The sequence below is a fragment of the Hyperolius riggenbachi genome, chromosome 6 (assembly GCF_040937935.1).
Source record: "Hyperolius riggenbachi isolate aHypRig1 chromosome 6, aHypRig1.pri, whole genome shotgun sequence".
In the NCBI taxonomy this organism is placed as follows: domain Eukaryota; kingdom Metazoa; phylum Chordata; class Amphibia; order Anura; family Hyperoliidae; genus Hyperolius; species Hyperolius riggenbachi.
The window spans coordinates 72,483,696-72,509,245 of record NC_090651.1 but is presented as its reverse complement, the minus strand read 5'-3'; the positions used below and the strand labels follow the sequence as shown (position 1 = coordinate 72,509,245).

The 25,550-nt window shown below is 44.7% G+C and overlaps 1 protein-coding gene across 2 annotated transcripts in view; it reads right to left on the bottom strand.

The window, feature by feature from the left end:
- TESK2 (testis associated actin remodelling kinase 2) overlaps window positions 1-25,550 on the bottom strand; it is a 141,060-nt gene that overhangs the window by 69,697 nt on the left and 45,813 nt on the right. For both annotated transcript variants that reach the window (XM_068239506.1, XM_068239505.1), the window contains exons 3-4: window positions 15,644-15,765; window positions 4,107-4,155 (exon numbers count right to left, since the gene is read on the bottom strand). In XM_068239506.1, the coding sequence (XP_068095607.1) occupies window positions 4,107-4,155; window positions 15,644-15,765 (171 nt within the window). The remainder of the gene's footprint in view (window positions 1-4,106; window positions 4,156-15,643; window positions 15,766-25,550) is intronic.

Here is a 25,550-nt window from a genome sequence, read left to right as displayed (position 1 = left end):
AACCTGATCTAATCCTGAGAGGGGCACAGAGCAAGGTGATAAAGGACCAATCAGCTTTGGCCCTTCCTTGAAACCACCTTCATTATTCAGGAAGCAAAATCTAGGTGGTGGCACAAGCAACATCTTAATATGCAGAGTGTATTAAGTTGGTCCCCTCCTCTTCAGCACTGCAGCCCATGACAGCCTGATAGCGTGTCTCCATAGGCTCCTGATGCATGTCATGTGACATTGAGAGCTTATGGAGACACCTCTGCACAGTGATAGGCTGCAGTGCTAAAGAGAAGCAGACCCAGACCAGATAATTGTGCTCTGCTATGGATATCCTGCATATTCAGCTGAGTGGGGAGATGCTGAATTTAGCCACACTGCTTCCTAATGGGGGGTGGGGAGTGGCATTGATACTGGCTGCAATTACTTCTTGGGGGCAGATATTGGCCGCACTTCTAGTTTGATAGGTGCTTGGGAGAACTTAGCATCGGGTGGCAAAAACTTAAAAAAACCAGGAAGACCCTTACCTGTACTTGTAGCCGTACTACCTCCCTCACATCTATCCCTAAACTGTAATACTACATTACTTGTGGTAGAGGGGTCCTTAGTAAAATTCCTGTTACAGGAGCTCACACCAGCATGGAAATGAAAGCTAAACTGCAGATTGGCACAACACACAATTAAAAGCTTGTCTCCCAACTCCTCGTAGCCTATATATAGTTACCCTCCCTACCTGTAAGATATTTTTTTGTGGAAATTACAGTCTGCATACTGGAAGCAATCATCTTGTCTAACATAGTATCCATATTAATCTGAAATCTTTTCAGTCCAGGAAACAGATGAACATGTACATAGAAACTCCCTGCCATAAATCATCTACACAAAACACCTCCCAGGACAAAATGAAAATACAACTGTTAACCCTTATAGGCACTTTTTTTTATAGGGACACTGTAAGGGGGGGGGGGGGGGTCGGGGGAAAATGAGCAGGCGCAGTATGCTCCTAGTGACATCAGCGGGATTGAGGACATGGCAACGCAGGCGCAGTGGTTTGCAGACTTTAAAGTCGGAAATTCCAGAAGTGAACCGGAGGCGGGGCCGGAGCATCGGTGAGTGGCTGAGTGGGCACAGGATGTCTGCGGGGGACCATTAGAAGCCCAGGGTAATTTCAACTCATTTTCCCCCGACCCGCCTACAGTATCCCTTTAAGTCTATTTATGACTGTCTATTGGAGCAGAGGGTCAATTCTGACTGTAGTTATCGCTAGGGATGGGCTTTCAAGCAAGCTACTCTGAATTGAAATGGTATGCCGCTGATTAAACAGGTGTGATCACGGGTGATGAGGGGGTTAAATTACAGGGCTGTGAAGTTGGAGTCTGAGTAATTTTGGGTACCTGGAGTCTGAGTTGGTGGTTTCATAAACTGAGGAGTCGGAGTAGGAAGATTTTTGTACTGACACCACTACCCTGTTAAATTACCCAGCAGTCTGTAGGATAGTGTGCGCTCCATTCTGCATCATAGCCGAACTGTGAGCCGCGTTCCACCACTCACTACCGTCCTTCCTTTTTCTGGCTTGAAAGAGGAAGCAAGTTAGCGAGTCATGCAACGCGGCTCACCGTTCGGCTATGGTGAGGAATGGAGCGCACACTATCCTACAGACTTCTGGGTAATTTAACCCCCCATCACACCTGTTTAATCAGTGGGTCATTACCATTTCAATTCCAAGTAGTTTGCTATTTGGAATTACTCGAAAGCCCATCTCTGGTTATTACTTTGCTGCTGCAGAGTTCTGTTTTAGGCCTAATTTGCACAGAAGGCTGAAGATGGTTAATCCCCCGCCTCACATGTACCCCTATGCTTAACAGTCAGAACGGGCATTGGGGAGGCGGAGTCACATCTGCACTTACTAGTGAAATGATGGGGGGGGGGGGGTTTCTTGCTGAAGGGTAACTGCACCCCATGTCAAACGCTCACACTTCTGAGGTTACTAATGCTGATATTCTTCTGCATTAAGATTGAAGCCGGAACATCCTAGGTGGCTAGCAAGTGGAAGGCTGAGCTAAGCAAGTTCAGCATCCCATGTGAAAAAGGCCTTGTCACGTATTTCCACTTACATGCTGCATGTGGCTGTAATGCTAGGTACTCACCATGCAATTTCCCCATCAGATTAACGGCTTGAACCGATAACGAGATTGCTGTTCATGCACATCACTCCTGCACAAAATTGATCCCCTTATCAATTGGGAGCAGAACAGATATGTTGGAAATTATTGTTTGGCCTGTTGATCTGACAGGAAATTGCATGGTATGTACCTAGCATTACAGACGCAACGCCCCCAGAGTCCTGCCGATTATATAGCAGTCATGTGTAATGGTCTAGATTCCCAAAGATAACTGGGACTTCTTTCAGAGTAAAATGAGTTATAAATTACTTTTCTCCTATGTTGCTGTCACTTACAGTAGTTAGTAGAAATCTGACAGGACTGAGGTTTTTGACTAGTTCATCATGGGGGATTCTTAGCATTTATTTATTGTATTTATAAAGCGCCAATATATTACGCAGCGCTGGACATTAATTTAGGTTACAGACAATATTTAGGGGTGACATACAGCAATATGACAATACATGAATACAAGAAAGACCAGATCAGGCAGCACAATAGGAGTACAAGGTAATGCTTAGTCAGTCACTGGAGGGGAGCATGGAGATTAGGCACGTTAGGTTCACTCAGATGCATAGCATGGGTGCACAGTAATGGAGGTGCATGATCAGGTAGGACACTAAAGGAGGAGGACCCTGCCCACAGGCTTACAATCTAGAGGGAGAGGTAAGGACACGAACGGTAGGGGACCAGAGTTCAGCTGTGGGTTTAGAGCATTTGTGAGGGATAGTAGGCCAGAGTGAAAAGGTGAGTTTTGAGGGCTTTTAATTTATTCTTTACAAAAGCACTCTCTGGAAAGGAACTCCAGTTTGCACACTATTCTGGCAGTTGGACTGAACAACTGGCATTCACAAAGTGCTTTTGAAAATAAAGAAAACCCTGAGAATTCCCCAAATTCTGTCAGATTTTTTACTACCTACCGTAACTGACAGCAACTTAGTAATTTATATCACAATTTACACTAAGAGAAAAAAATTTACTTTTTGTGTTTCCATGCTTTTTAACTTCTACAATTTTTCGCGATAGTGGTCCTTTAAACTAAGATGGCAGGACGCACAGAACGGAAACCAGGATTTCTGCAAAAACAGCTAATAAGGTAATGTTCGAGGAAGGATTAAAAAGAAAATATACATACATTAAAATGGTTTACCCGTATATAGTCGAATACAGGTCAACCTCGTGTATAAGTTGACTACAATATTCGACCCTCAAGTAGAAGTCTACCCACCAAAGTTAATGGCTGCATTTGGGGACCAGGAAGAATTAACAGCTGCACTTGGGGACCAGGAGGGGTTAATGACTGCACTGCATAAAGTATTGCAGCCATTAACCCCTCCTGTCCCTACAGTGCAGCCAATGCCTCCTCCAGACCCCCAAGTGCAGAAATTATTCACTGCCCTTCTTGCAGCCCAGTATTTCCCCCTTACTCTTTCCTTGTTAAGTGTTGTGGCCAGGACTTTAAGACCTGTGTTTTCTTGGCTTTTCCTTTATCAAGAAAGTGTCACCTACCACTCGGTAAATTGCTGCAAATGGGAATGTCACTGACAGCACACACATTATTCAGTGCGCTCAGTGTTGCTCGTAACTCGTGTATAAGCCGACCCCTATATTTTTATTTAGTGAGTCAGACCTAAATTTCTAGACTTATACTCGAGTACATATGGTAATTGCCACTACGCTCAAGTTTTAAAAATTGTAAATAAACTATAAACAGGTCTGTCTGGCTGCTTCATGCAATAAAGACACTGTACATCTACTCTGATTAGCACACTAGCATCTGAGACAGGAGGAAGCATTATTTCATAGCGTACATTTGGGGGATTTCACAAGCAAGAGTAGCCGCTGGGATTGCACACATTGTATTACTGCAACACCAGAAGCTTGCACCAATAACAGAATTTCCTACATTACAGAAACATCAGAACTAATATAACTGTCACAGATTATCAGTCTTACCTCGGTCAGCGCGTGCAGCTGCCCCTGGTGTACGCACACTCCCATGAACCTACCAGAGAAGAGACAAGAGCCCTTTAATAACAAACTCATGATTCACACAGTAAAATCAGAATTGCATGCAGGTCAGTAACAGTAAAGTAAGGTTTAAACAAATGCTTCATTTGTGCAAGCCTGAAGGAAGAAAACCAAATACACCTTCTCAAGTCAGCCTTGCAGATGTAGCATACAATCAAAATCCAATATTTGGAGAACTCCCTGCATCAGTCCTATTCGGGTGAATATCAGTATTATGGTGCTGAGATTTCAACAGCAGTGTCTCACGGGCCAATTTATAAAAAAGTGCTGTCCAGTGGCGTAACCAAGTAGCTTGTGGCCCTAGTGTGTTTTACATGGGGCCCCAACCACTGTATTGATTTGGAGCCCCAAAACCTACCAAGGACAGCTGCAGTGTCAGAGAGGTGTAATCAGAGTGAAGAATGTCTGATTACTACTATGCAATGCACATATGGAAGCATTCATACCCAGCATAGCACCAATGAAAAGATAATATAATGGATAAAGAGAGCCCCTAATGGGCCCCACTGGCCCATGGACCCCCTAGTGTGGTCACTACCTCTGCATCCTCCATTGCTACGCCCCTGGTGCTGTCATTTTACCAAAACACTACTTTTCCCATTTTCTGGTTTATAATAGCAGCTTTGGTAGCCTCCGTAGATGCGCAGCAGTGCACGAAACGGCCGTCACCCACCACCACCGTGCCTCCTCATGACTGGTATGTGTGCCACCATTTTTTTGAATACTGCAAGTTTACTCCTGTGTATTTTATACTTTTGTACCAATAAATCAGCGTTTATAGCAGTGACAGCTTTACCTCTCTTCTATCCACTCTATGCATTTTGCTGGTTGCTTGAGCACGCTAGTGAAGCAGAAAAGGAGGAGTCCACATGACCACATCGACATGCCATCAGTGCACAGCTCACCACGTTCGTGATTGTACTGCAGTGCCAACCTTCAACTACCTTCTTGAACACACTTTAAAGAGACCAACTTTAAAAACGACCCGGTGGTACTTACCTCGAGAAGAGGAAGCCTCTGGATCCTATCAAGGGTTTCCCTGTCCTCATCCGTCCCATGGTGGTCTTGCGGGGCCCCTGAAACCACAGCTGACACGGAAAGTCGGCTGTGGCGCAAGCGCAGTAGTGCCCGCAATATTTACCTTCCCTGGCTCCATCGCAGGCGCAGTAGAGCGGATCCGTTTGGATCAGCTTTTTCCACGGTCCAGAGCTGGAGCCGGGGAAGATAAATATTTACATGGTCGCCGTTTGAGAACCGCTAGCGAGACAACCGTGGGACAGAGCAGTCTCCATAGGATCCAAATGCCTCCCCCCCCTGAGGCAAGTACTCCCATGGGACGTTTTTAAAGTTACAGGTCCTCTATAACGTATTAGAGGCAAAGGGTCAGCAGGATAGCCAAGCAACTGGTATTGCTTGAAAATAAATACATATGGAAGCCTTCATATACCTCTCACTTCAGTTGTCCTTTAAGTCAGGTGCAGCCTGATTCCTTTATTGACACATAGCTCTCTCCACTTACAAAGTGGCAAACCAGTTACCAGGAAGAACACCAGAGTTTGTTTCCAACAACCTGTTCAGCACTTTGAAAAGCAGCAGACTTTGTCTGCAATGGTCGCTCAGCCAACCGCTACTTTCTCTAGCAAAAAGCTGTAATGGATTACTGTATTCAAATTGATGGGAAAGTGGATTGCAACTTTACACTCCACTATACTAAAGTGAATAGAAGCACTGATCACCAGGAAACCACATCTGATCGCCTGTTTATAGATGTCTGGCATTATAAAGTGTTGAAGTGGCCATCTGTTACTGGACTGCTGCTCCTTATACTGAATATAGACCCTGAGATACAGGGCTGATGGGCAGCTTCATCTACAAGCCTCTATTCCCCAATGAAATATCTTACCGTTAAGGGAAAAAATACCCACCATGGGAAGGTTTTACTTTTTCAACATACAAATATTTGATCTGCACTTCAACAATACTGGTAGATAAGAGGGATAAAGCATAAATATGGCTTGAAAAGACTGATTTATCAGCTTGAGTATACTGAGGAGTGCATGGAAGGTTCACAGAGGGCTTGTGTTCTATGTAACAGCAGGAACAGGACGGATCGGGAAATTGGCGCCACATACCTGTACGTTGCTTAAAGTGAAACATACAATCTCTGTTACTGCTCACTGCACGCAGTGCGTTACAATGCTGCACGCTGTTATACCGCAACGCACCCGCCACACTGACCGTTGCATAGGTGGTGCATTGCAAAAACGTCCGTTATGCTGCAACACACCACTGTTGTGCACCACACTGAACATAGTCTTTATGAATTAGAGGCCAGGCAATTGGTATTGATTGAAAGGAAACAAACATGGCAGCCTCCATTCCCTCTCACTTCAGGTGCGCTTTAAAAAGAGTCAGCAAATACGGCCAAGAAAAAGAAACTAAAGTATATGCAGGCCAATATACTGAGGAGTGCATAGCATGGCCCCACTATGCAGTCTAATACTAGCACTGTGTACCAGAGTGTACTGACATTTCACTGAAGGAATGGACATATCTATTGCCACAGTGCATGGCGTTAGGGATTGTCAATGAGATGCAAATTTGAGTTGATGCAGGATTATGCACATTTATGCAGTTTAAAAATGGACCAATAGAATTTCACCTCAGCAGGATTGGATCAGTTCATTTTCAAGCTGCATAAATTTGAATAATGCTGCAACAACTCTAAATTATTTGCATATCAAAGACTATGCCTACACAGAGTTCCCCTGTAAAGTGTGTCGCTCCTCCTCCTGAACATGTGACAACTCCTGCAGCAAAGTGATCATTACATTTAGCAATTCTAATTTAAAAGATCACCCTACCCAGAAGCAAAGCAGGAGCTGAGAGTTAAATCCGACAAAATCAACAAACTAAATGTCAGAGGCGCAACTCTTGCCGTTCATTTAACACAACCTGAACCAGCATCTCTATCTTATAAGCATCTTCAGAGAGAGAATGCAAACGGTTATCAAGGGAAAAGCTTACCAAGCTGTGTAATGTACTCCAGAGAGGTCAGTCCTGATGGAATTCAGCCAGACATTAAAAGGATTGACATTATAAAATTACACCAATAACCATCTGCTGTTAGATGGATAGTGCCGCCTATGACATTTCACACATGAATAAAATCACATTTAAAAAAAGAAAAGTTCTTGGCAACAGAATGTGTCCACATTCATGCAGGCTCCATTAAAAAGCTATGCGGCTTCTCTGACCTGGCTGATTCAATACCTTCAACATATAGGCCATAAAAGGAGGAGGTCCTTATAGCAGACTCTTGTAGTGTTTCACATAGCCTGAATGGAGGAGGGGGGCTGGGGGGGGGGTGGGGGGTTATTATAGACAGTACTATATTATTCTGTGGTGCATCATTGCATCCTAAAGTCGTGCATAACAGTATTCAGTATCCACCTACTTAGCCCGGCATTCACAAATACCAATGTACCATATTTTCTGCCCTATAAGAAACTCTTTTTCTCCCCAAAAAAATGGGAGGGAGAGGAGACAAACGGGGACAGGCTTATACATGGGTCGGCTTATATGCGAGTATATATGGTAATTCACTGACCCAAGGGGACAGAGCAAGGGGCACACTGGGGTCAGAAGCTGGAACAGAAGGTGACACACTAGGGACAGAAGGGGAAACAGGAGGACACATGGAGGAGAAGCAGGAGGACACCAATTGGGGAGAACCTGTACAAGACGCATCAGGTTTAGTATTTCCCCCCCCCCCCCCCCCCCCCCCTGGTTTTTGCCCTCTAAACCTAGGTGTGGCTTATATTCTGAAGCGTCTTATACGATGGAAAGTATTACATCTCAACAGTACTGCCAGGTAGGGTTTCAAAGCACACAACCATTATCTAAAGCTATGTACATTCAGCAAGCATTATTCCCTGAAACATAATTAGTTTTAATAGTTTTGGGTGACAGTCTACTATAATCTGGTCCCAATGGGTCCTTCCATTTGTCCATTGTGACCGGATTACAATGAGCTTTTCTAATAGAAATGTTAAATAAGCCCCAAATAACTTCAATATAATATTGTAATGCTTAACCATTGGAAAATTTTCTCTACTGCCGAGATCTCAAGCCTCATCTACACGTGTAGATGAGGCGGCGATCCGGCGGCTCGATTAGCCGCCGGATCGCCTTTTCCGCGTCCCCGCCCGCCGCGCTGGAATCAATACCCGCTCGATTCCCGCTCATCCCCGCGCCGCTCATCTTCCGCTCGATTCCCTGCCATTGTCCCCTCGCGGGGAGCGAGCAGGGAATCGGCGGTGGGGAGATCCGTCCTGTCGGATCTTATCAATCGAGCCGCATCAGCAGCTCGATTGATAAGGAACATCGCGGCCGCATCTACGGCATTGTTCTACTCAGCAGGAAATAACCAGAAGACAATGCACCAGAGATAATTACCAGTCTCTACCAGTACGTTACAGAAAATAATCTAATTACAGAACATCTAACAGAAAAATCTAACAAAATTGTATGGTGTGTACTAGGCATAAGGACTCAATGGCTTTCTACTGTTTGCAAACACTTGTTTACAGTCTACTGTATACTACATCTAGACTCCTCCCCTGGTTCATATATATGGAATATAGCTCACAGATAGGCAAGTAGTGCTTAGAAATGTACTGCTGGGGAGTTTGAAGGGCAGACAGGGAGGCGAGGGAAAGCAGCCCAGGTGTTTCAGACCTCTTATGGAGAGCAAATACAGTAATGGATCACAATTGCTATATTGATCAGGGATTAATGCTTACTTTTGGTGCTGAAGCTCGATTAACTGGGAACTTATTTAGCAAATCAATTTCAACTTATTTTTCACTCTGGGTATCACAAGCTCAGTAAGAAAAATCAATGAGAATTCTGGGCGTTTATCACCAGGGTGGAAACAATGTATAAATTGCTTTGGAAAGATGATCACTTCTTGAAGAAGCCGTCCACATAATGGTGGTATTGCAATTAGTGTGAGCAGTTCAGCTTGATGACCCGTAAAATCTTGACATTGAGTAAAACGCATGAATCGGGACACAAAATGAGAAATGATCAGCTATGCTGAAGGAGATGGCCAGGAGAGACTTCAAATGGCTCACAGCCATATTACAAACTGCTAGTCCACAACACAGCAATTCACATCACCAGGGCTGTGGAGGTTCAGTGATTTTGGGTACTTGGAGTCTGAGTGGGATGATTTACTGGTAAGTATTACACTAAGGAGCCTGAGTCGAGGAGTCAGAGCAATGTTGGGTACCTGGAGTCAGAGTCGGTGGTTTCATAAACTGAAGAATTTGAGTTGGATGATTTTTATACAGACTTTACAGCCCTGCACATCACTTTACAAATGAACAAAGTCAGAACAAAACCACAAATGTCTTAGTGGAGAACATCAGCAGATGTACAGAGATTTTACATTTGCTGCTAATCAAAACGCTGAAAGATAGGAGAGATTCTGAGTAGATTCTGGAACACCAGCAGTGCGCTGACAAGAACGGCAGTATCTAGTCTCAATTATCCCAATTTCACCTTACCACCATGATTGACAACCTGAAGCTCAGTGGGATGCGAATGGAATGAAAATAAGCATTGCATTCTCATTCTGAGCAGAAATGCAGTACTCTTGACTTCACAGCCAGCTTTAAGTAACAAGCCCCTTGTGGTATGGTACACAGGGCCGGTTCTCTCATGAAGCAATGTGAAACATTTGCATCAGGCGCAGAGATTTCAGGGGCAGAATTTTTGTACTGTGTTTACCTTCCTGAGGAGGAATGGAGTGGCTGAGGGTGAGCAGTTTGTCACAGACCCACAGCCAGCCAGCATGCTATTGTGTTGAGCTGCAGCATGTCATGTGAGAACATTAAATGAAGCAGAGTCAATTATTGGGTGCTGTGCCAGTGTTCTCCCCAGAAATTTTTTCCTGCCGGGTGGCATGAAAAAGTAGCCGGGTGGAGTAAGATAAGAGAATGCAGGGCTGGCACTTCTCTGCGTAACTCTGCTTACAGCAGAGGAGGAGGTGAACCTATGACAGCCGGGTGGTCACCAAAACAAGCCGGGTGGAGCACCCAGCTAAGTGAGCCTGGAGAGAACACTGCCTGTGCGATCATTCCAAATCGGGGGGGGGGGGGGGGAGGGGGTATTAGGGAGGGGGCGCATCCTCACAAGTTTGCCTCAGGCAGCAAAAAGTCTAGAACTGGCCCTGATGGTAGAGGAAGTTATCCACAGGCCCCTTGTGGTATGGTAGAGGCAGTTACCGGGGTCAATGTTAAAGCGGTTATTAGGGTCAAAGGAGTCCTAAACAGTACTGAAAAAGGCTTTCCATGCTGGTGAAAGCAGTTCAATACCTAGGTTTGGATTTGCAGAATCTGCAGCTTAGGCATTATCAAAACGTCAACTAGGTGTATCTGTGTTCTCAATAACTCAGCAACTTTCCACAGGGAATGACTGCAAAGAAGGAAGATTCATCAGGTGCAGCTGGCAGAGGCTCTATAAACTGCTTTCCATTATGGTTTTTGAAAGTTTCGCTAGACTATGGAACATTAAAAAACCAGTGCGAAAAATCTTATATATGTTGGTCAAAGAGAATTATTGATTTAATAGCAAGTCATGGGCTTCTATAACAAGAGCTGCTCACTCTCACCCAAACCTCATGGTACAATATACTCTACATATAAAGGAAATAAACGAATACATAATGTTATATATTCTAATACACAAATCTTGTTTCACATAATAAGGTGCTTTTTAAGGGCTTGTTCACACTGCAGGCGTTTTCGGCTTTTTTTTTTTCTTTCGCCTGCATGCAGGTTTTTAAAAGAACGCCCCCGACCGTGTGGACAATGAATGTCTATGAGAAAGTGCATATCAGCACAGGTCGTGCGCTGTCCGTTCGGTAAAGCGGTGCGTGTACCATTTTTGAGGTGAATCCGCCTCAATGGAAAGTATAGGAGCAATGCAAAACACTCACAAAATGGCTTTGTGTAGCGATTGCGTTCGCATTTTTAAGAATAAATACATTGTAATTATTATTTTCTGGGTCAAAGAGTTCACTTCCTGACTTGCATCAGGGAGTGAATTACAAAACCACTTGGAAAAAACAGCACAAAAACGAATCGCCCACCCAAGCGCCGGGAGGAAAAAAAAAAAAAAAAAAGGACGCCTCTAAAACAGCCCAACACGGACAGACATGCGAACTGAACACAATGTGAACAAGGCCTAAAAACAGGTTGAGGATACTCTTCAGACAGTCCAACTCCTGTATAATCCTCACTGGTTTCCCCATACTCTGTTCTTAGCTCTCCATGGGTCATTGACCAATCATCTTGACATCTCATAACTTGCGCATCCAATACTGCTATAAAACAGCAGTCGTGGTGGCATTGGATGTCTTGACAGTTAGGAAGCTCATGGAATGTTAGAGGGGATGCTTCGTTTTGAGGCCTCAGGGTCTGTTAGGGTGGGTTCACACATAAAAAGGGTGTACAGTTCCGTTCCAGTCCTCTGTCAGTTTTCTATCAGTTTTCTATGCCTAGGTTCACACAAGCAATGTGTATAGTTCCAGTCCTGTCCATTAAAATGGATAGAAAATTGATGCAAACTGACAGGACAGGTCAACATTTTATGTGTGCATCCAGCCTTAGGGGTAGGCTGAGTTAAGGACATATTTAATCACTAAGGAAAAGTATTGGGGTGGAACAGGGTTGACTTAATTTGAAGTTATAGATTTCCTCTGAAGGAGATGGAAGTTTGGTATAATTCTAAAGGTTAAGTGATGATGGAAGAAGGTTCTGCTCCCAACATCCATTATTCTGTACAATAGTGTTCAGGTACTTCCCAGCAGTCACTACCACGGAAGAGGTGGTCAATCTGGAAAACCATTAACACCAGGAAGGGTAAAATGGTACCCATACAAGCATCAATTTACCAACCGATGCAGCAAAATGTTCAATCCTTCTCCAGTCAGAATCTGAACAGAAGGATTGATTCTTTCCACACACAGCAAATCAATTCTCAGTGGATTTTAGCTGGTAATCTATTGGAAATAAAAAATAGAACCAAAAGCATTGTATTGTTCAATATAGTGCAACACTATGGCCTATCAATCAGCCACTACCCCTACCTCCAGATCGGTTGATCTCCTTAGGTATTTGGACACATGGGTGTACCATATACTACCCACTGAAACTTTTAAGAGGCGCCCAGGATATAACTTGAACGTTAATAAATTTATTGATGCTAAAAAAAAAATAAGAATGCGTTTTACAGGTACTATCCAGCTTCCTCAGGACAACAACAAAGTGCCTAAGTCTGCAGCAGTAGTGGGTATGGATAAAAGAGGCGCCCACACCCTCTACTGACTTAGGTTAAAAAAAAAAAAAAAATGAAAAAAATAGAGTGCATCATTAACCTCCCTGGCGGTCTATTAAGATCGCCAGGGCGGCTGCGGGAGGGTTTTTTTTTTTATTAAAAAAAACCTGTTTCATGCAGCCAACTGAAAGTTGCCTGCATGAAAGCCCACTAGAGGGCGCTCCGGAGGCGTTCTTCCGATCGCCTCCGGTGCCCAGAATAAACAAGGAGGGCCGCAATGAGCAGCCTTCCTTGTTTTGATGACATCGTCGCCTTAGCGACGAGCGGAGTGACGTCATGGACGTCAGCCGACGTCCTGACGTCAGCCGCCTCCAATCCAGCCCTTAGCGCTGGCCGGAACTTTTGTTCCGGCTGCGCAGGGCTCGGGCGGCTGGGGGGACCCTCTTTCGCCGCTGCTCGCGGCAGATCGCCGCAGAGCGGCGGTGATCAGGCAGCACACGCGGCTGGCAAAGTGCCGGCTGCGTGTGCTGCTTTTTATTTCGCTCAAATCGGCCCAGCAGGGCCTGAGCGGCAGCCTCCGGCGGTGATGGACGTGTATAGTCGTCCATACCGCTGAGGAGGTTAAAATGTATTTCAACCCATATGGTTTATTCATTGATGGAGGCAAGACCAATATACTTCTATACTCTATGATTTAAATGATTCAAGTTATATCCTGGGCGCCTCCTACAAGTTTTTTTTGCTCAGCTATCATTTCCACTGGAACTTTCAAGGCACTTTCTTTTCTTACGTGACCACTGTATTGATTTTCTGCTTAAGTTTAGACAATCTGATCAATGCCTCAGCTTACAGGAACAAGGCGCTTCTCACGCCATCGCTGCATCCTCAAACAGCTGCGCCTTGTATTAAACCGACAGCTCGGAACAAAACCAATAAATTCGGATTAATTGCTTTCTGCAAGTGTCAATATTTTCCTCGTTCCAATGACAAATATATTTCTAGGGTCAATAAAAGGAAGTCAAGCAAATCCACAGTCTCTGTGGTCGTCACCTCTGGCATTCGCTAATTGCAAGTCAATGGCTCAGAGTGCTTGGTGAAAGGCGCAGCCCGTCACGCTGGCAAACAATCCCTGCACTGATTACATGGAGCACCATAAAAAAAATCAACCTCTGCAAGCGAAGTTTCCATTGCACTAAGAGGAAGGAGAAATATGCATGGAAAAGTGTCAAATTTTACTGAAAAGATTTATTCCAAAAACCCCTCTGGAGCAGAAGCAGCTTCGATCTCAGGAGAATGAGCTCACGCCGCAAACATTTTACTTTCTAAAAATAAGTCGTAAAGCGCTGTGCAGCGTAACTGCAACCCAAGCCGGGGAATCGCTCATCAAATAGAAGGAGATCGCTCAATATAAATAGAAGGGAGCTGGAAGCTGCCAAAAAGCCCACAAGCCTGAGCCAAGAGACAAAACACCAAGAATAATAACCTGTTCAGTGCTGAGGACCATGGCTGGACAGGCAGGGGTTAAGTCACAACCAGAGTCCCCCCCCCCCCCCCCACCCCTTTCCCAGCTACACATACCTGTTGGCTTCAACCGGTTACTGTTGCAGAATAGTTTTTTTTTTGTCTTTTGTTTGCCAGCATTGTACACAGAGCAGATCTGTTTATTTTATTACACCCTTTTATGCTTGGGTTTCACTCTGCCAGTTCACCGCTTTACCTCCACCTGAGACGGACTCAGAGGGAAGTCAGAGAACAAAAGGCAGAGATGGGTACCTAGTTCTGTTCTTTCTTGTGACTTCCGCTCTCAAGCTTCACAATCACTGACAAGGCATCATCGGCAGCCCCTATGCTGAATACACAGCAGGATTATGTGTCAGAATGAATCTGTCAAAACAAACTGCCTATAAACTGTGCTTGAATTTCGTCCAGCAAGGTACAGCCTCAAACTAACTTACTTGTTTCTTAGGTAGGGGTCACACTATGTGCATATTATGACACGCAAGTTTTAGGACACTATTCACGGTCGTCTGTGTTGCGACGTGCATTTTGCTACAGTAGCCATTGATAGTAAATTTAAAAACACATGGCATGTGGGAATGCATGCTACTGGCTGTAACTTTGTTGTCCTCATGCGCCCCCAACAGCCCACTGCCATGCTCGCCCCCCTCCCCCAGTAACCACAGGCCTGATCAGCCCCCGAGCAGCCTGCTGCCCTGTTCGCGCCCCCCCAGCTGCCCACAGTAGTCCCACTATCACATTAGCATTTGGATGCAGGAGGAAACTATAGTGCCTGGAGGAAACACACACAGCCACTGGGAGAAAATTCAAACTCCTTGCAGATAGTGCCCTGGCTGGAATTTGAACCAGGGACCCAGCGCTGCAAGGCAAGAGTGCTAACCACTACGGCACCATCCTATGTTGTATTATAACCTTGTTATGTCAGTGCTGCGTAATATGTTGGCGCTATATAAATCTAATAATAATAATAATAATAATAATAATAATAATGTGTGTCATCCTTTGTATTTTTCTATGCATTTATTTGTCCAGCGCTGAGTAAGATGTTGGCCCTTTATAAATACAATACATAATAATCATTCATGGGCTCACCAACGTGCCTCCACAGCACTATGTATAATCCTCAGAAATAGATATTTACAGCATACATAGCGATAACTAATTACATTGCCCTGTTGTACAATGCAGCAGCTAAAAGGCTGAAGAAAACAAATATGCTGGAGTTACCCTTTAAGAAGTTCTACCTCCTCTGAAGAATCTAGCGTATGTACAGAAGCCCCCAATCCTTCGACACCTCGGCCAGCAATCAGCTTAGCGGACAAATCCAGCTGAACGCATTGTTCTCCGCACTCACCACACCCCCCCACCCTTTGTGACATAACTCCTGTGCTGCTCTGTCAGCCCTCAGACCCCCGCATAGCAACAGAACAAGACATTAGCCTGCAATCCCAATCATACCTGTGGGTGACACGCCTCCTGTACCAGTCTTAAACTTATCAAAGCACAAACAAAACTGAAGCTCACATGAGCAGTTATGCAGGTGTTTTGTATGGGCTGGAATGAAGTTAGTCACGTGACATGGGCAGGAAAGAGAGTACCTCAGTATGTTGGGGTGTGACAGGCGATTCATTAGCTGCACCTCCTTCAGCATGTTGGCTCGGTTACTGCTCAGCTTGTTCATCTTCAGTGCCATCACCTGGTCTGATGTCCGATGTCGCACCTAAAAAGACAATGAAAATCAATATAGGACTAAAACACAGGTGGTGATAACATTGGGAATTTACCCTGAAAACAAAATATTCAAGGCAACTCTTAGGGCTCGTTTCCACTATCGCGAATCTGCATGCGTCCAACGCATGCAGATCCGCACATGTAATACAAGTGGATGGGCCTGTTTCCACTGTAGCGTTGTTGAGGTGCGTTCTTTTCAGCGTGAAAAAAACGCACAAAAGAGCCAACGATTTCGCCTGCGTCGGGAATCCGTGCGAATCGCCGCTAATGTATTTAATAGTAAAAACGCATGCATTTGTTACATGCGTTTTTACCCGCGATTTCGCGTGCGATTTCGCACCTTTTTCAATTTTATTTAGCCCTGGCAGTGTCATGGTTAATTTCGCATGGCACCCTGCCATGCGAAATCGCATGCGAAATCGCGGGTAAAAACGCATGTGGAAACGCATCCGCATGCGTTTTTACAAGCGTCGGAATGCGGCCGAAATCGCGTCGCAACAGTGGGAACGAGCCCTTAGGGGAAATTGATAGATTGGTTAGGGGTGAAGCACGATGGGCTGAATTGTCATGCAACTCTCAAGACCTCCAGCTGAGCAATTTCACCACCAGAATTCCACACTCAGCAGGTCTTCCACCAACTCAAAAGGAAGAGGTGACAGAACTCTGGAAGGTGCCATTGTAAACTTCCTTCATAAGAATGCCGTTATATTCCTCTGTCTAAATTCTCAACTACGGTCTCAGAAATAGTACTCTTAGTAATTTCACCTCACTCGGACTCTGTGGTAGTCTAGTGATGGCCACACAGTTTTGTACAGCACTGAAGTGCAACATTGAAATATTTCAACTGATTCCTGATTAAATCTGACTGGATTTCAGTGGTTTAGCAGAAAGGATCAATTAAATGTACATTGACTGCAAGTTTTGTTGCAAGTTTGTTTGCAGACTGAAAATATACACCAATCAAATGCAGTGGCTGCCAATTGGATGCAACAAAATTCAATAATTCAATAATAATAATAAAATAATAATAATAATAATAATAATAAACAGAGACACTAGCATCTCCTTGATTGTTTCTAGAAAAGAGCAACGAATTGATCACTAACCCCACACCTGCTTCTGTTTGAGCAAAAACCACTTATTTTTGGGATTGGGCCACTTCTGACTCGGGTATTGCCACTGTCTGCCTGCAATAGGATTGCAGTGGTTCAGTGCCCCTTTGTTCCTGCCTAGGATAGGATTTTGATAAGATTATTGCTGTTGCACTGTCCAATGCATAAAATAAATGCTAAGTCCAGCAGGAGAAGTGGAGACTTCCAGCACCAGCTGGGGGGGGGGGGGGGGGGGGGAGGAGGGAGGTATGTAGCCAAGTTCACCGAAGCTCAGAGATATCACCCAAGTAGATGTTCGGTTATGTTTTTACCTTTACATGCTCGAAGTAAAATATCATAGCCAGAGTTTTGCTGTAATAGCCTGTCAGGCTTTTACTGTGCCAGTGTCCCTGTTGGAACTTACACCATATGGAGCAGGAGCGGTGGGGTAATCTGTACATTAAGTACACTGGCAGCAATAAAAATCATAATAAAGGTTACAACCTCTTCATCTCTTGCTGTGGGGAATCTCCTTAATAGGGACGCAGAGCAACGCTGACAAAGATCCTAGTCATTCGCCATTACATTCAAACCAAGAACACAAATTGGCTGGATTTTGGCGTCACGCTCCCCAGCATTTACCAAAACGTCGGCCCAAACACAAGCCTAGTCTTTTTTTTTTTTTTTTCTTATTCTGAAATGTATGGAAGGGAGTTGAAACATTTGTGTTTGTCTGTCTCCCCCACCCCACCACCTGAACACCACACTTCAGCATAATCATTCAGCACTGAACCTGTGGACAGGGGACGTTCATTTTCTTGCTCTTCACGTGACTCCGATACTTCCTCCTTTTGGCTTTGAAAGGGGGAAGTATGGAGTCACGTGAAATGAAGCACAAGCAAGTGAACTCTCCCTGACCCTGTCCGTAGGCTCAGTGCTGAATGGTGCTGAAGTGTGGTGGTCAGATGTGAACAATGTTCTGAATTTGAACACCAACACTAGTGATAGTCCCATGCAATTATATTGTTTGTTGTGACGCAACAGACAAAACTAATAACCCTCTGCAGTCATACACTCACATAGAGTAGGAACGCTAGTGATGATACAAACAACTTGCATGAAATTCACTGCACTAATTTGCATTCAGTTGTACTAATGGAGGATGTTCGCTTCCAAAATGGTTTGCAAGCAAAGAGAGGTCATACTAGACCCTTTCACCACGATGAGGTCCCTCCACAATAGAGAAGGAGCCTGACAGAAATCCTCACAGATGGGGACTCACAGTTCAATCCCAATTGCAGGAAAAAAATTTATGTACAAGTATAATGACTCATTAGAAATATTTTTAAAACTAATTAATGCTTATGTTTTTAATGCACATTGCCTGGACTATATCATAGATATGCAATGCACATAGTTTTTTGCATTGCACGCAAATAATTTTTTTGCTTACATTTAAAATCATTATCTTGTTGGTTAAGTTTGCATTGTTGACTTCCTGTACTAATGTCAGATGTAGCTTGGGTAGACCGAATAGCAGCCAATGTCAGAAACACCTGATCTTCTGCATGCTTGTTCAGGGTCTATGGCTAAAAGTACCAGAGGCAAAGGACCAACAGGATAGCCAGGCAACTACAACAACAAATAACATTTGTAAAGCGCTTTTCTCCCGTGGGACTCAAAGCGCATAAGCATGGCTCCGACCATCGTGGTACAGAGGAAGAATTTTATAAATCTGGAAATGCCAGGCTAAACAGGTGGCTTTTCAGTCTGGATTTGAATAGCTCCAGGGATGGTGCTGTCTTTACTGGGTGTGGTAGGGAGTTCCAAAGAGTAGGGGCAGCATGACAGAAGGCTCTGTCTCCAGATTTTTTGAGGTGCACTCTGGGAGTGACCAAGTTTATAGAACTTGCTGATCTGAGGTTGTGAGAGGTGTGGTGCAGCTTCAGCAAGTCCTTCATGTATCCAGGGCCCAGATTGTGCAGGGATTTACTAGTATTGCTTAAAAGGAAATAAACATTGCAGCCTCCATATCCCTCTGGCAGGATGAATTAGGGCTCTAAACAGTCACTTTACTTCGATAATTACCTGTCCTATTAAAGGGAACAGGTTTATTACAGCTGAACAGATACAGTAGTAATAAAGTTTCAGATTTTGAACAAAAAGCTGTCAGAGCACAACTGGCTTCCAATCACCTTTGACAGCTTAAAGCTGACCTGAACTCTTGCACAGGATACAAGGAAATCACAGAGAAACCCACCCCGTTTGTATTTAGAGAGAAAAGCCTGCCTAATTCCCTCTGATCTGCAAGTAATCACGTGTAATTTGAGCTCTGAGCTGCATCGGCTCAGAAATTTGGCAGACACAGCTAATATGTAAATACAGGAGCTTAACCCTTTCTCTGCTTCCATATGTAAACACAGGAGGTTAACCCGTTCTCTGCTTCCATAAATGTTTTTATTATGCTGTTGCTTATCTATCGGACCAGAGATGAAGTTCTGAGTATCAGATCCACTTTAAAAAAGGTGAAAAAATGCACATATCAAGTCACGGTGAGCTGCAGAATACCTGCAAATCTCCTGCACGTATCAGCATACGTACAATCACATCAAGTCAAAACTATGACTCACGTGCAACTTCGGAATTTAAAAATTGTCTATTAATAGGTAAATGGAGGGAGGTGGAGAGGAGAAAGGGAATTTCGCGATGCCTGCTTTAATCATTCTTTGACATGAAAAAAAAGAGTTTTTGGTGGATGCCGGTACTTCAAAGAGCACTAGAAATAAACTGGTTGGACCACAGCGAGGAGATATGTGCGGAATCTGTGTGTAGATTTGCCACATACTCTACGCAGGAGATAAACAGATTACACAACAGAGGGCCTGCACTGTGATGCAAGAGTCAAACAGCTCATGTCTTTTTATGGATCTCAAGTGGCCTAAAAGCCTCGGAATACATTTGCTGCAGAGAAAAAGTGTATTTTACAGTGTGCATTACAGGAAACCTCTACTTCCAGCATAGAGAAAAGTGAGCAAAGCCAACTAAAATGTCAGCTAACAGTAATAGTTACCAGAAGACAGACCGCCAACATGTTTCCTTGTCTGTTACACAAAATGCCCACCAGCAGCTGACCATTCGTTTCCTTCGCCAGACCGTCTGCTAGAAAAACTCCATACTTGACTTTTTTTCTCATTGGAAATTGTTCACTGTATACTGTACTTGCCTACTGTGCCCACAGGGGTGCAACTACCAATCACCCACCTATGGGCAAATGCAATATCGCCTCTCCCTTATATTTAGGAATAGGTACACAATATACAATGCATACAAGCCTGTAGATGCAGAAAGCGGTGTTCATTGAACATCGTGTACCCACTGATGTCCCCAATCACATATCCTGCACCCTCTCTAAGGTCTAGTTCACACTACAAAATGCAATTGCTAAACGCCTAGCCACTGTTATTTTGCAAAGTGATTTTCAGAGCAATTTTTAAAGGCATGCACAGTTCTGCCCATTCCTTTAAGGGGGGGGGGGGGGGGGGGCTGCTCTAAAAATGGCAAGGTAACATTTTCTATTCTCTTAAAATCGAAATGCTGCAGTGAGAACACCCTTATAGGGTGACACTGCTGTAGAGCTTTTCCAATTGCTTTCTCCAGCCCTCTGTAGTCAATCAGCTAACTCGCTTTCCTTCCAGTCCAGTTAGTTGTGACGCTGTCAGCCCCCTGTACATTCCAGGACTCATTTCAGTTGAAATTCTGATTGGGTGGCCATGTTTGGTCATCGGTCTTTGTTATATATGATCACAGTGATCAATGTAAATATCAAACATACACCTACATTAGCCGTTAAGAGTTTCCATGTGGTCTGAGATGGGAGCATTGATATGTAAGAGGTTGATGTAAACCAGTACAGTCGTTGGTATACCTCACATGTGCTATGTGTCAAAGATACAACCACAATAAAGAGTTACTAACAGGGCTGTGGAGTCGGTACAAAAATATTTCAACTCCGACTCCTCCGTTTCTGAAACCACGACTCCGACTCCAACTCAGACTCCGGGTACCCAAAATTGCTCAGACTCCGACTCCAACTCCTTAGTCTAATGCTTAACAGGGCTGTGGATTTTGTACAAAAATCATGCGACTCCGACTCCCGACGACTCAGTTTCTGAAACCACGACTCAAACTCCGGGTGCCCAAAATTGCTCCGACTCCTCGACTCCAACTCCACAGCCCTGGTTACTAGAATGACGGCATGTTAGCTACTTCAGAGCAGAGACTTAGGTGAAGAGTTCAGGCTTCTGTGTGCCGCTCTGTAAGATATGTCAGGCATACAACAATAACGTGTTTGAGATTGCTGGGGACACTGCAAGCCTCCCTGGAGCAGAGGGTGAAGTGAATCATTGAGATCTTCAGAAAATCCAGGGCATGCACACATTCCCCGCTATAGGGATATGTAGACAAGTCATATGGGGCAATGCAGAGGTTCAATGTGGCCTGTCTGAGTGGTATGACACTGGTATCAGTGGATGGTATGCATGGTCATTTAACTAGGCATGAGGTTTTCTTTGTTTTTTTTTAAGCCACCAGGAACCTTCTGGTAGCAATTTTAAGCAACTTTGACTTATACAATTTGACAGGAAATGATTCTCGTCCAATTTGGAGCTGCATATAATTTACATGAAATCTGTATGCAAGGACAAATGACTTGTATCATTGCTCATCCCTAGTGGTCAGTACAGCAGACAGCTTGTGGTAATGGAGGGGTATTTTCTATACTTCTCATGTACTTGCAACTCCCCTGTCCTGGAAGCTGACCAATACATAAATGAGCACTGGAAAGTTTAGGAGGTCAGAAGCCTACAAGACAGACAGACCAGCCCCAAACTACTACAAATGGGCATACTAAGCGATAGGAGGAGGCAGCCACTATACACACTGCCCTTATACCTGCAAAATCTCCAAAACCCTTGACAAACATACAATTTCCAATAGGCTATCACTGGCCAATTTTAACATCTCCATGTAGTATGAGAGTTTGCCTACACAATCTGCTCAGAGCACTCAAAATCTGTTGGTCCCCATACTACATGGAGAGGGTAAAATTGGCTAATCAAAATTGCTTCTCTTAAGCCTGGTACTCGCATGCAAGTACTGATTGAGTGCTCACAACCTGGAGATGCTGAAAGCCATACAAGCTTGTGGAGAACTGACTTTGTTAGCACTGTGGCCAGGGTACCCAGGAGGTCTAGACTCACTTCCTTTTGTACTGCAATCACGTTATGAATAGGAATGATCACAGATATGCAAATTGTTCCAAAGTTGATGTAAATGTATGCACATTTTATGCAAATGTACACAGCTTGAAAATGGACCAATCAATTTAAACCTGGGTTAAAAATGATTGGTCTGTTTTCAAACTGCAGACATTTCCATGAAAATTTGCATAATTTCAGAACAATTTGACTCATTGCAAATGTGCGTGCTAGTAGTGCAACTGCCTGGCCACTATTTCACATTTGGTAGTCCTTTCTATGATCTGATCTGACCCAGGTAAAGGTTGCACTGGTGGCATGCAACTTTGTGCCAAAAAGGCTTATTTGGAATTGAAAGAAAGAAGTGGGAGTAAGTTGGTGGGAGAGAGTCGAAGAGAGAGATAGGCTGGATAAAAAAGAGAGCGAGAGAAAGAGAAGCTGAGATTGAGAGAGGGATGATGAGATGAAACAAAAGCTGTCAAGACAACAGGGGAAGAATATAGACATAAGTGGGAGTGGATGGGAGGACAGAACATGCTGAGATGATAAACAAAATACAGCACACTACAACAACTCCATGCCCTGGCAGACGCCAGCATGGATGTCAGTGTACGAGACACACGTGAGCTCTCCGGCCTGTATACAACACTCAAGAGAACAATCAAAACAGGAAGATTATCCAAAACATAACCAGCAACAGTGAGGAGGGGAAGTTTATCTCTAGAAGCCAACAAGTAAACAAACCAGCAATAATCTGCTTATTATTCTACAGGCAATCGTCAAAACCCAAACATATCATGCAAAAGAGCAGGATTCATTCCTGTAATTCTAATCCAAGCAGAGTGCACATATGAACCAATGCCAGGGTTCATTGTCACATCAAGAAGTGCCAACTCAATTTATAGGCTGGAGACTATGCAGAGCGCTTTTTGAATAGCTTTAGTTTTTTAAAAAAATGCTCCAACTGACTTGAATTGATATCGCAGCAATCAGGATTTTTTGAAGGAGCGTTTTTTTTTAAAACGAGACGATCCAAAAAGCACTCTGTGGTGTGTCTCCTGCCTTAAAGAGAATCTGTAACGACAAAACGGCCCCTGGGGGGTACTCACCTCGGGTGGGGGAAGCCTCAGGATCCTAATGAGGCTTCCCACGCCGTCCTGCGTCCCTCGGGGGTCTCGCTGTAGCCCTCCGTACAGCGGTGACGCAATATTTACCTTCCTGGCTCCTGCGCAGGCGCTCTGATGGCTGTCGGCGCCAAAGTAGGCGGAAATACCCGATCGCCGTCGGGTCTGCTCTACTGCGCAGGCGCAAGTTTCCGGCGCCTGCGCAGTAGAGCGGACCCGACGGAGATCGGGTATTTCCGTCTATTTCCGTGCCGAAAGTCGCCACAGCGCCCCCGCTGGCGCCAGCAAAGGTAAATATTGAACTGACAGTCGGCACAGTCGCCGGCTGTTCGGAGGGCTGCGGCGAGACCCCCGTGGGACAGAGGACGGCGTGGGAAGCCTCATTAGGATCCCGAGGCTTCCCCCACCCGAGGTGAGTACCCCCCAGGGGATGTTTTTCATGTTACAGAGTCTCTTTAAGGAACCCTACCTAGCACTAGGCAGGTGATGGACAAGTTCCAAGTCCATTTACTAATCTGGATTTATTACCTCTTATAAAACCTGTACAACAACACCACAAACAGTGCAGACCCCTCGTGGCAAGACTTACCCAAGCCCTTCTCATGTGATCCTCACCCCCACCGCTGCTGCCTCTTTGTGGCCGCACTCCTGTTGGGGTACGAGCACGGCCATATTGCACATGCACGAGTATGGTCCGTATCTGCGCAGTGGCACTAAGCCGCTCTTGCACGGAGGAAAAAGCCATGCATGAGCATCTTCACGCTACTGCAACTATCCTTAATCATCATACACGCCCGGTCTAACCTTAATGTCAGGATGCACGCTATTTAAAAGGATGCCTGCTATAACAGCGTGCGGCCTCGCATCTCGCACCCATTTCAACTGCTCTGGTTCCAAACTTCAGGACAGCATATCGAGCTAAGCTCATCCAAATCAAAGAGAATATGACGTGTTTGTTACCCAGGAGTCCTTTGCAATCTACTAGTAGATCACGATCTATGCAATGGGCAACCCTGCATTAAAGAACCTAAGTGATATAATATGCTGTAAACATTAAAATTTAAAAAATATATAAATAAAAATGATCAAAGTAGAATATACAGCAGATCCCATCCCTTTACCTAACTCAGGTAATCTATGGAAGATGGCCACAAGATTTCCTAGCACTCCCCTAGTCAATAGAGGAGCAACCCACAATTGACGCAGGCAGCTAAAGAGGGAGACAATACTGTTGCCGAGAGCAATGCAGGGTTATTATGACAGGTGGAGTCTGCTTGTTCCAAGCAAACCACTAATTTATTAAGCTGCGTAGTACAGTATAGATAAATGCATAAAGTATAGAGAGGGAACATTAAATATCACCACACAGACAGACATACAATTGTGGGAACAGCATAAAATGAAACTGGACACAGACCAAACGCATGTGATTTCCCTCATGATCTCTCACACAGAGGGCACAATGACAGGAACACCAAGTCTCACTGTATAAAACTACTGTATTTTATTTACATTTGGTCAAAGCCGCTAAACGTTGAGGACGTCAGGGGAATCTTATTAGATCCAGATGACAGGACATCCCCTGGAGCCTCACAAAGTGTGCCAAATGCTAGTCTATGTAATTATTCAGACCAGGAGCTCTCTGCTCAACCCCTACTGGGCTCCTCGCAGTATTCCAGCAGAGAATCATGTGATGAGAAGCTGCAGTCCTGCTCAAAGGCACCAAGTACAGCAAGACCCCGTTATCTGGAATTCAACTAACCGGACGTCACAAGCAATGGGCACCTGCTGCTGCTTGAGACCCCACAGCAAACACAACAGTTTCCAGGCCTATTTGCAAGAAAAACGCTGCAAAAGGCAGGATTCCGAGGCTCCCCAACTCGCCTCACCTCACAAATGCCTTAGGGAAACTTTTAGGTAAAAATACGCCGGCAGAAGGAGTACTGTGCTGGGCTGTCGGTATCTGTGGCTTTAGTCTTGAGTTAGGCCGCCTTTTGGAAATTGGTTACCGGTACCTTGCCTATGCCCTGCAGACTGCTCCCAGGCACCAGAATTCCTTAAAGAGGCCACCAGGCAGGACAGAGCCCACCTAAAGGACAGAGGCCACCAGCAGGACAAGCAGGTGAGGCCACCACCAGGACACAGCCCACCAGCAGACGCAGGCCACCACACATGCTTTCTGGTTGCTAGAAACTCAATATTAAAAATAGGCCTATCAACCAATCCCTGTTGGTGCCAGATAACTGGGACTTTGCTGTAGCCACTGACAACAAAAACCTCAGCTACAGAATTTCCACAAAGTCA